The sequence below is a fragment of the Lycium barbarum genome, chromosome 5 (assembly GCF_019175385.1).
Source record: "Lycium barbarum isolate Lr01 chromosome 5, ASM1917538v2, whole genome shotgun sequence".
NCBI classification, from domain to species: domain Eukaryota; kingdom Viridiplantae; phylum Streptophyta; class Magnoliopsida; order Solanales; family Solanaceae; genus Lycium; species Lycium barbarum.
In genome coordinates this window covers 81,689,369-81,701,925 of record NC_083341.1, presented here as the reverse complement: position 1 = coordinate 81,701,925, position 12,557 = coordinate 81,689,369, and the positions used below count along the sequence as shown (strand labels likewise).

The window sequence follows — 12,557 nt, the reverse complement described above, 5'->3', positions numbered from 1 at the left end:
ACTCGCAAATCCTATCCGACACACAACATATACCTTACTTTCCTTAACAACTTTCTTGTCTTACCTTAAATGTCTTTGAAATCTCGATTAGAATCATCACATGCTATTTCTTACTTATCAAAACATACGTCGTGCCCTTTGTTAGTCTATTCACTGTACGTTAACGGAAAATTTCCGAGGTGTAACATTTTGTGACGGATTTGAGGCTAGGTTTTTTGTCACAAATTTTATTTGTCACCTTTCACATTAATATAAAATGACATCAAGTTAGCTAAAAGCACAAAATAATTAACAATAACAAAAATGTAACTTTCATACTATGAAATATATTACAAATGAATTTAAAAATTGCAAATACATAAATTCTTCTATAAAAATTTAGAAATACTAAAGACTGAGTATAAAGTTAACAAAAGTCTAACATTAGTAACCACTAAAGCATCCGAAGAGTCAGTATCAAAGGGACGAGAATCGAAGAAGGAATGATAATGCCATCTCACTCATCATGCACACATAAATCGCTCCTCCACATAATGTAACCGACCTTCTCTCTGTTCACTCAAATGTGAAATCTCCTCCTCTATGCATGGTTAGAGAACGATGCTCCAGTCTGTTACATCAGCTACTCTGTTTTAGCCTCAGCTCCCTTATCAAAATAATTATTTTGCTGCGTCAAAGGTAAGAGATCAAATAATAGCAAATGGCTGACATCAAGTCAATGCTATCATCATACAATTATGCCCAAAATAAATTGAAATGTGCACAATGCACCAGGACAACATGGTGAATCTTTTGTATATGACAAAAATATGACATAACTATCTCAAACCAGTGAACCACAATTGAAAAGTTGAACAGATTCCTAATCTTGAGAAATTTAATCAGTCACCAGAAAGTAGAGGAAAATTGTATCTCAAACACTTGCTTATAATTATAAGATCAGCACCACCTCAGAGAAAAGAGAGGGAGGGCGTCAAGTACTTTTCTATTAATGCGGAATTAGTGTTAAGAGAAACCTTGTTATACCCTGTCAATAGAAACAATTAGACTTTCGGCTAAAATAGCTCACCAAGATGCTTACCAAAGTCATGCAATTTTATTCCCTATGAGAATATCCAACCACACGATACATCGTCACGAAACATGCAATAACCATATGACATGTCAATAAATTTCAAAGTAAACTTTTTCACTTCTCAAATTAATAAAAATGTAGGAAGGTGATTAACTTTATTGCCTTCAAAGGCAATTTTCCATTAGTTATATTACGCTCCACTAACATAACAAATCAAACAACTTTACTACAACCCTACTAGCAGAGATACAAGACACGACACCCAGAAATACAAAAACGGATCAATTGATTAATTTGATGAAACCATTTGGACTTAGTCAAAAGATATAACCGCCCTCTCATAATTAGAAGAAGTGCACTCTACATAGCAAAAAGCACATGTAACGCTTTGCTATCTCTGTAGTCATTGACAATGAGAAATATGGATATGATCAGTAAAATATTACATGTCTATAAAGTCAATGATGCATGTTCCAGACCTAAACCATGATTTTCAGGCTGCGGAACATTAAGGAGAAATATAAATATGACCAGTTAAGTGCTTAATCTCTATCAAGTCAACGATGCATGTCCCATCTGACAGAGGAAGGACAAAATTCAATTCTCCTTTTACCTTTCTTAAAAAAACCATCAATAAATCTAGTTAAAAAATAGATGAATCAGAACATAGCAAAAAAGGAAACATCTCTGGTAAAAAAATTTAAGAACGGGAACAGAACAAAAGCACTCAATTTCTAAAATTTTAGTAGTTAGACATGGAGTGTATGATTGTTTAAGCCACAAAGGTGTATTGGTCACAAACTGAAACAAAATGAGTGGCTAATTTAGTTTATCCCATTAAGATTGCAAAAATATGATATGTATATTTTTCTTATCTTCTAACAGAATAAGAATATTATGAATGATAATATCAAGAATAAGAATAGCATGCTAAACATGACCCTGGCACAAATGAAGTCTCCAGAATTCTAGTTATCCTGAACATACATGATTCTTTGGTGAATATTAGTTACCCAGAAAATCACAAATGAAAGGCACAAGAAAAAGGCCCCAAGAGAGTGAAGTGTACGAGCACGTTAAAAAATTATAACTCTAACGTTCAAATATATATGGACATATCATTCCCCTTTGTGAGTATAATGCTGAGGCGTCTTGTATAAACTGATCGCACAAGTTATAGCAGCTTAAAAGTTCTCACTGGATGCTTGGCATCAACTAGTTGTCTAAGTACTTAGAATTATCCATTGCATAATGATAAGCAATAACAAAAATGCCAACAGAGTTAGCAAAGAATCCTAAATCTTATAGGCATTATCTGCTACACTGATTTACTATTTTCATGCACATTGGGCAAATACTTACATGAATGATTACGCCAAAGTCCCTCCACTGAATCCCACAAATCAGCAAAACGAAGTAAGAAGCTCTACAAAATGCAAGCCTTGAACATTTCTGCAAAATAAGTTGCAATACACGATAAGACAAAAGGTTGATGAAGAGCCACCAAAAGATTCTAACACTATTTCATCCAAAATCTGTTTAGCCTATATTATCTTAGCAAAAAAAAAAAAAAAAAGGGAAGGTATTCAAAGCTGGCTACCAACAAAAATTATCTTAGCCAAATTAGACAAACCACCTATGAAGATATAGAGTTGGGATCCAACCACTCAGCCTTGTCAACAAAGTCATAACAATCTTTTAACTTAAAAACTTTTAACTAGTATTCTCAAAAAATAATCTTTACTACATATAAAGTACCTTTTTTTTCTTTCACCAGAAACAATTAGAACGACATAGCTCTCATTACTATTAACTGAAACACTTAACAAAAAGCCTTAAAAGGATATGGAAAAGTGATCAATTTTCATACTGAACTTGTATATTAATCTCCATGTAAAACATTTTTTTTTTAGTTTAAAAATGTGATTGATGTATTTCTTATTCTCAAAACATCATTTAGATGTATTTCTAACTAATAACACTAAAAATGAACACCCCTTGACATGAACAGACAATCATTTGGACTCACACACACACCCCTTCACATACTGGGGGAGTTTCATGAATTAAGGCTACTCAGACTTCAGCACATCCAAATTTATTTGAGTCATTTCATCGAACAATTGGGTGGCATAACTACCATTCCTCCATTTTTGAAGATAAATGGTTGAAATGCCCTCTGACTCGATGAAATGTTGAAACAACCCCCATACTAGTAGCACACATACCAAACCTACTTATTTTCAAGTCAAACAAAGTCCATCTCTAAAAGCTTTTAAAATAGAAGCAAGTTACCATCTAAAATGAAATGTCATCCAACAATAAATTGTAATTGAATTGAATTAATGAATTCTCTTAACCGTGAATTAGGACCAGCATCCTATTACCAAAAACATCTGCTAAGGTAGTAGGTAAGCTAGACTAATTAACTATATTAGTTTGCATTGTTCTCTTCATGCTCTAAACTTAACAAATTCAAATAAACTAATGTACTCCAACAGATTCACCTGTATCAACAATGAAACAATTGTACTTTGAATATAAGAAAATGAAAAGCAAAATCAACTAAAAAACCTCTTCAGTCAAGTTTCAAGAATTCTAGTTATCCTAAACTTACTTTCTATTTATCCTAAACTTACTTGATTCTATGATGAATATTAGTTACCCGGAAAGTGCCGCCAAATACTTACATGAGTGATCACGCCAAAGTCTCCTCATCGAGTCCAACAAATCAGCAAAAAGAAGTAATAAGCTCTATAAAATGCAAACCTTGAAGAAAGAACTCCTCTTTGCCTTCTCCTCTTGCAATACACCATAAGACGATACGAGCTACCAATATCTAGACATATAAGCTTCAAAACTAAAGGCACAACTAGGATAATACTACGAATATCACTCAAATGATCTGAGCTACAAAAGATAGTGAAATAAGTACATCTATGATAATACTATAAAGTAAAACATGAACTTCGGCACCAAGCTTATACTACGAACCCTTTTCTTTTGATAACAAAGAGTGATTTTTAGGACGTAACCATTGCGACCATAAATTGATCATGAACATCGGGAGTTCCTTTAGGAAAATCAACATTGCAACAAAAAATTCCTTTAGTAAAATCAAAGCTTTTCCATTTAGCCCAAAATTTGTTCAAATCAGAAAGAAAGTGATCAAAATTTTACCCACTTCAAGTGAAGGACGCAATATTCTAGTTTGATGAAGACCCACCACAAAAAATTCAAAAATCGGTGCATGCAAAAGCTGGTAGGAGTTTTTTTAAACATAGATTGAAAGATCTAATAACAAGATCCAAAAATTATTCACTTTAGAATACTTACACAGGAAATCAGAGACAAATTTGAGCAAGAATTGAAGGACCCAATATGAAGATCCAAAAGTTATTCACTGTAAGTTTTGGTTAATAGTGAAAAACTAAACCTCCTAGTGAAGATGACAGCGGAGTCGAAGTGAACGGCTTGCTACTTTACTGAAATCATCGAGAAATTAACGGAATCGAAGCTTAGAAGGGTCTAATTTTGGGGAAAGTAAAGCTACTTTGCTGAAATGTAATGGGGTCTAATTTTGGGGGAAGTGAAGCTATTTTGCTGAAATGTAATGGGGTCAAATTTTTGTGGGAAACTAAAAAGTAGTGAAAATTTTTGGGGCCAAAATTAAAAAGTTGCCTAATTTTGTTGTTGTGAGGGAAACAAATCTATCACAAATTTATATATTTGTTATTAATTGTCTTGTTATTATATTTGTGACGGAATATTCAATCCGTCACAATTTTTGTTACGGATTTGTGACAAATAATTGTCATTTTTTCTTATCAGCCTTAATTTGTGACGAAAATATGTCCGTCACAAAAATCATATTTAAAATTTGTCACAAATCCGTTACCCTCAAAACTTTTATGGGAAAAAAAGTTTTTTAAAATTTTTTATGTATGAAAGGTTGATCCATCACAATTTTGTCACAATTTGTGACAGAACTGCTCCATCTCAAATATTCCGTCACAATTTTGACATTTTCTTGTAGTGCTGCAACTCTGTTAGTTACCCAAAGAAAAGGAAGAAAAGTGCAACCCCGTTCATGAATCTGCAAATGCAACTTTCAAATGTTCTAACAGAACCACAACATAGTACTTGCAAATAGCAAGGTGCACAATATATGAATTTAAAAAGTTGAGTAAAATCTACAATATATATGTATTAAAGGCAAAGGAAAAATTGTTAAAGAAAATCTTTACAACAAAGCTCTCAAATAAAATAATGATTGTGGAAAGTACCCGCGTATACCTATTATAGCTAGAAACAACATGAGCAGAAAAAAGAAAAATTGAAGCAGGGACTAGAGCTCCGGCGTCCGCATCCACACAAAACACGCAAATAGCACCGATATTTTCAATTCTTTTACCAAATTGATCAGAAATTAGAGAAAACACTTTGTTGAGATGGGTTTGATGAGTAATACCAATTACATTTTAAAGCACACAATTTCATCCAATTTAAACAATAGTCTAGAAACCCAAAAACCCATATTTCGGCAAAATTTCGAAAAATCTCACATAAGCATATTGTAAAGCAGGATAAAGTCTCCTTTAAGTTAACTAGGAAAAAATCATTATGGTAATGGTAGATAGCTATCTGAACAAGAAAACCCACAACAAACATAATATCGAAGTGTAATCAGAGAGTAACTAGCACTTCAATAAATGAAGAAAAATGTAAACCTGTATGAGTAATGAATTAGGAGAAACAGAGAAGAAAAAAGATGATAATATTGAAGCCAAACCTGTAAAAATAAGCAAAACCCAAAAAAATCTTGAAGAAAAACAACAAATGGAATATGGGTTTAGCTACTATAACACTTTTTAACTAATACTAGTATAAGTACCCTCGCGATGCGCGACACGGTGATGTGGAGTAATCACTCGGTGAGAACCTAACAACACTTCCTCTTAAACAATACTTTGGTAGATTAAAATTACCGTAACAATTCTAATATATGGAAGTACTTTATACAGCAGCATAAATTCTAGTCAAAACTTATTCTGACATAGACCAAATGACGAAAGAAGTACATTGTTAACGTGTTCCCCTTTTTCGTTTTGTGTGAATGCTAACAGCTTAAAATAATCTTGTCTTTGTTTTTTGATGAATCAAAGTAAAAAGCTGAAGGTATTATTAATTGTACTTGCTGTCCAGGAAAATCATCACAGTTGTTTTTGCCACAAATGGTCAACATAATTCTTCTCCCTGTGCGCTAATGAATATGAATAATAGCGACCATCAACAAAACAATCCATCATTAATGCTCACGAATTTGCAAAATAGACATGCTAAGCAACAATCTTTGTTGATGTCGTATCTCCTTTCATCAACTCCGTATATCCCTTTTATTAGATAGCACAGTACTTAACATTGGAAAATAAGTAGCATAACGTTTAGGAACAGTGAATTATTAAGCCACATAACTTCTCTTTTCTTCTCCGAAGTACAGTTAATTCTCAAATGATCTTTGCGTCTCATATCGTTAAGCTCATCTGTCCAAATACTGATAGAAATTTGAAGAAACCTCAATGCACCACATGCATATACCATTTTTGCACTACTACTACAGAAGCAGAGCACACCATTGATTCCAAAATGAATATTCAAGAACCAATTAAATTCACAATCTTTGCAGATAAATGGAGTGGCTATACTTCAATTTTTTGTCGGTGATGGAGATTACTACCCTTTTCAACTGTGGTTAATGCGACCATTTGATGATCCTGTTGCCAAATTGAATAAATAATAATGCGCTTGCCAACAGTTAAAGCCATTGCGAGGTTGAGAAATTGGGCCGTTTTGAGTGACGTTGATTATTAAGATAGCAGTGACTTCTATTGGTGTTTATTCAATACTTCAAAGAATTGCCGGCTTGACAAAAAACATATATTTTCAATCAATTTATAAGGCCTTAGAGTAATAAACAGAGTTTAAAAAGTTTCAATTGATAAGTCTAAAGCTTTATCAATAGTCGCATATTTTTCAGTTGATTCAAGTTTTAGCTGTGAATCAATTTATTATTACAAAAACATGGGCTGCATTCAATTTGCAGTACAATAAAGTTCGAAAGTGTGCCTAAATATACAGACGGCAAACAATAGTAATGACTAAACCATAGATGATGATGTGGCTAAAAAAAATACAAAAGAACACATCAATTAAGAACAAACTGAATAACCAAGTTGCTTCATTTACGTTCTTTGCTGCTGTGATGTCATTTTATAAGTCTGCTCATGCTTCATGGTTAATTAGACATGTTCCTAGGTCCAAGAAAAAGTGCTCATCTAAAGGATCAGAAGACTAACACAACCTAACATTAGGGTCTGCAACAGTAGTAGCCTCTTAACTATTGCAATGTGATTTATCCAGGTTGCGATATGAAGGGGTGTAAGGCCAAGGCGTTCCTAAAATTGATTTCCCTCCACTCTTCTTAAGGAATGTCAAAGATGAATCAACATCACTCGTGTCATACTGCAGCCCACAGTTCTTTTGAGCGTTCATTGAATAAAACTTTCTAGCAGAAATGTGTTGCTGCCTCTCACTACTAAAAATCACTATTTTCCCATTGAATTTCTCACAGAAAAATGTTCAGTGGCTATTTTCCACTGAATGTCAGTGGGGAAAACCTAAATAGTAGTGTTTTCACATGAAAAAATTATAAAGTTTCCCACCGTTTCAATGGTAACATGTTTCCACCATGCGTCTTCTCAGTGAGATTGTTCGATGTGAATGAGGTGGGAAAATCATGTTTTATAGTATAAATTTTTCACTGAATGACGGTGGAAAAAACCTTTATTTCTAGTAGCGTCTGGCATGATAATGGAACTACTTCCTCCATTTGGTCATATAAGTTAGTCTCTATCTTTTGGATCTCTTATAAAGTTAGCAGCTATTCCTACCACTCACGACAGCAAAAATCATTTGCCCCAAAGATAATATGCTAGTGAATATAATATTAAAAGGTCATCCAAGTTAGTACTTCAGTCTTCAGAAAATGAAATCAAGACATCTTAAACTTGTCGTGCAACAGGCTAAATGTATAACGGAGAACTTTGAATTAGTAGTAATTGACAGCAAAAATTATTTTAACTAATCAAGACACGAACAGAAACATCAAAGTAACAATGAAATATCAAAGTACATGACGATACAATGTAGTAGAAAAGATGGCAGCAGCAGAAACAGAGAATGCTAAGAGTGGGGAGATATATGGAGATTCTGGGGGTAGGTGTTGATGGTAGTTTACAAAAAGTGGGTCAGAAACATACACACTATAGAGCAAATATGTTTATTTGTTTTTACTTTTTTCTTGATTAGGCAACAGTTATCTATTTACGTGGGCGTTAATCTGTTCCCAAAACGTGCATTGGATGATACAGGGTTACCACGATTCAATTAAAAAAATTTACAGTAAAACAAAATGAATTAGTTAGGCTTCAACCTAGAAATAAATTCAACCATAATTCAGTGGAAATAAGTTCAGTTATAGTCAATTAAGCATCAATGAATATAAGTACAGCAAACAGTAAAAATAAAGTAAGTCTAATTCTGTACTAACCAGGCAGGATATCTTGAGGCAAGGCTTCAAGAAATGGAATAGGTAGAATATAATCAAAATAGACCATGACAATAGCTTATAGAAACATTCTGGACTCATCCAAATAAGTTGCAACAGTTAGCCACAATAGTACTCACCACAAGAAAACAAATGATCCTCCAACAAACAGTAGAGAGAAACCTATAATACTTTTCTTGCATAGAATCTAAAGAAACTGGAAGTACTGCAATTACTATCTTACTAATAAGAAATTTCATGAAAACTACCACCTATACATTCTCTCCGGTAAATAATTTTATGTAATGTTAGTAGATTCATTTCCTGTTCTGCGAAATAATATTGGGTTTTAACGTGTAAAAGCATGAGATTCACCACATGCTCAAAGAGTTTAGATTTATTGAAATTACTACTTTGGCTCATGGGCTGTTGTTTAAAGTTTAACAGTATAATTTAGATAATAGTTATAGATAGTAGCTTGGTTTGTAGGTATTAGCAATCAGTTCAACCCATGGACAACAGAAAGCAAATAACGGAAAGTAAAAGAAAAAAGGAAAAAGATTTAATTACCGAATAGTTCGGTGTTGTCAAAGTCCTGTGGATTAGACAACTGCTCATAGGGTCTGAATTTGAAGATACACATGTCGAAATATGGATCCTGTATTTCCTCGACAATGGTCTTCTGCGTGAAAATCAACTTACACTTGTGGTCTTTGGTCCTCAGTTTCTCCTTATTTGGACAAACGATGAAATTCTTCATGATGTACAAACCCAATTCCTTGATTTCTTGGTTCATCGTTTTCAAACTTTGAATAATATTCCTGCCAACACTTGCGTGAATTCGGCCGCCCTACAAAAACACTAAATCAGTAAATAAGACTAAGTTTTTCCGGAAATTTTTCTTGTATAATGATGCATATGTAAACAGTGCAAAATAGAAGTAAAGTGAAAATATTTAATCTTTTCATCCATCAGAATAAGCTCAGTTGAAAAAGGACTATCAGGTTTGTTGTGAAGTGGTTTTTCCCAAAGCCTGACAATACGAACCTTTAACCTCCAATTCATCGGCTTGGTGTTAATTTCGCTAATAAAATTACTTTGAGCCGCCATTAATTCCTCTGTTAATAGAGAAGAAGTGTGAATCAATATTGACAGCGAGTCAGCGAGTAGAAACGAAAAGCCAATATTATAGAGCAACTGTTATAAGAGAAGAGTAAAATCAACGTTTTCAAATTATTCAAGCATATAATTAAATAAATTGTGTTCATCAATGTAGAGGAATTGATTTGGTTACCCAATTCACCAAATACCTAAATGATATAACCATGAATATGAAAAAAACATAAACTATGAAAAGAATATTGTGCAGATGGTAATCAATGTGAAGTACAACAATTATGTTTAAAGAAATTATTCAGGAATTAGAAATCAGATTACTCACTTTAGTGCAAAGAGAGCTTTTTGCAGAGAACATTCAGGACTTCTGTCAAGAATTATGAGTGTTGACAAACCGCTGCATCGTGATTTATTGCCCTTTGTAAACTGCTCCATTATGGAGATGAGGAATGGAAACGTGGAGTAGATGTGGGTTACTTTAGGAGTAGGTTTTTTTTTTCTTTCTGATTTCCCCCTTTTCCTTTTCCTTTTCCCAGAAGAATTTAATAGAAAATTAATTGCCAAATTTTAAAACTGAAACGTGGAAGTTGTATCCACACCATCTGGAATGTTTTTTTCCCTGTTATTTTTTTTTTTTAAATCCACATCTATATATAATTAATTATTAAATAACACTAACTAATAATTACTTAATAACTAATTAACTATTTTCTAAACTAATTGTAACACATGACATTCTGTTACACTGCCACTTGTCACAATGCTATTGCAAACTATCCTCTTTTTAATTATATATAGATTAACCTTGTGGTTATTCATAAATAGGTAAAAACAACCAAATAGAAGCAAGAAAAATTTGTGAAAACTGTATAAAATCCTGGTAGATCAACGGACAAGATGAACCAAAAGTAATAATAAAATAAAACCAAAAACATGAAATACTTACCTGTAACAAAGTAATTCAGTGGATGTTTATGAGAAGAAAAATTGTGAAGTAGATAGCACAAAGCTTATGTTTAATGACAGAGAAAGAGAGGGGAAAAGTAGAAAACTGAAGGGAGATAAATCGAATATAGGGTTTACCTATAAATGGGAGCAGCAATGAAGGGAAAGGGAAAAGAAATAGGGTTTTCACTATATGCCTTGTGAAATTTGGTATTTCAGTAAGTACAGTTTTGGTAGGAAAGGTTTTGGGAATTTTTTTTACAAGAATTTTTTGGTGTTTAATATAATAATATAGCAATGCCACAAAAATGTTGCAACACAACTAATAAGTGTGGCCAAATAGTTCATGATTTACCAACACTTAAAAAGCGTTGCCTTTACTTTTAAAGGGAATGCTTATTAAGTGTTGCCTTAGAAACTGTGGCTAAAGGCGCTAACCAAACAGAGCGCCCCCAAAGACATTTTTGGCAACACTTTCTAAGCGTAGTTATGAAGTAGTGTGGCTATAAACCAAAAATGTTGTAGTGCTTACTCTATTTGTGTTTATTTATGGTCTGAGTATAGACTTTATGGTGGAATTAAGGGATTAGTTGGGAAAGATGGGGTTGTAAATCCTAGTGTTGAATTTATGAATCTTGTGCTATGAAAATGAGTTTTTTTGGGAAATCGTATGAAATCTAGTCAGGGAATAATTGGCATGGATTAATTGGGATAAGTAGATATTAAGTTGAATTACTCTTTAATTCATGGAATTTGCAGAGGTTGGTATTGACATGATATGGAGGTTATTAGCAAATAATTAGTATTCTGTGCTCATTAATGGTCAAGCCCATGGGTTCTTTCATTCAATGAGGGGAGTAAAACAAGGTGATCCTCTTTCACTTACACTATTCATCTTGTCTGCTGAGGTTCTTAGAAGGGCTCTAAATGCATTGTTTGAGGACAAGAACTTCAAAGGATTTGGTATGCCAAAATGGAGTCCAGAGTTGAATCACCTTGCATATGCAGATGATACAATTATATTCTCATCTGCAGATAACTATTCCTTAAGTTTGATTATGAACACTCTGCAGAAATATGAGGAGATATCTGGATAGTTAATCAACAAAAGGAAAAGTTCTTTTTATATGTATTCAAAGGCTACTAACAACTTGATTCAACAGGTGGAAACAATCACTGGATTTTCAAAAGGTTCCTTTCCTTTTGTGTATCTAGGCTATCCTATAACTCATGCTAGGAAAAGGAAGGCTGATTATAATGAACTTCTCAAGAGGTAAGGCACAAACTGCATGCATGGAAAGAAAAGTTGATATCTCTAAGGGGAAAAACAGTTTTGATTTCTAGTGTGTTACAAAGCATTCCAATTCACTTATTGTCTGTTATTAAGCCTCCAAAGTGTGTGATCAACGAACTTCATAAGATTGTTTCAAGATTTTTCTGTAGTAGTAAAGAGGATAGTAGAAATAGACACTGGTCTGGATGGTTGAATATGTGTTATCCAAAACTTGAAGGGGACTTAGGATTTAGATATATTTTTGACATGTCAAAAGCTTTATGTGCTAACTTGTTGTGCAGGTTCAGAACATCAAACTCTCTATTGTCAAATTTTCTTTGGATTAAATACCGCAAAAAACAGTATCCTCAGAATTTACAGTGGAAGAGTGGATCTCAAGTTTGGAAGATGATGCTTGAAGCAAGGGACAATATTGAGCAGGGAAATTAGGCGGGAAACTAGAAGTGGCACTGCAAATGTCTGGTATGACAACTAGACAAGATTTTGCGCTTTATACTATGTCCTTCCATGACAATTTGAAA

General features: G+C 33.4%; 1 protein-coding gene across 17 annotated transcripts; it reads right to left on the bottom strand.

Moving 5' to 3' along the window:
- Positions 1-267: 267 nt before the first annotated feature.
- LOC132641017 (uncharacterized) lies at positions 268-11,017 on the bottom strand. 17 transcript variants are annotated; one of them, XR_009582588.1, is made up of 6 exons: positions 10,123-11,017; positions 9,729-9,799; positions 4,412-9,531; positions 3,845-3,914; positions 2,438-2,527; positions 268-667 (listed from the first exon to the last, which is right to left on the bottom strand). XR_009582588.1 is itself a non-coding variant. In XM_060357868.1 (6 exons), the coding sequence occupies exons 2-5, from the start codon at positions 9,789-9,791 to the stop codon at positions 2,479-2,481; spliced, it is 462 nt and encodes a 153-aa protein (XP_060213851.1). In that variant the 5' UTR covers positions 9,792-9,799; positions 10,123-11,013; the 3' UTR covers positions 268-667; positions 2,438-2,478. The 17 variants fall into 17 exon arrangements, 1 of the variants encoding a protein (XP_060213851.1); XR_009582589.1 differs by having other exon boundaries at positions 3,845-3,904; XR_009582575.1 differs by having other exon boundaries at positions 3,845-3,904; positions 9,252-9,531; positions 10,123-11,014.
- Positions 11,018-12,557: the final 1,540 nt, after the last annotated feature.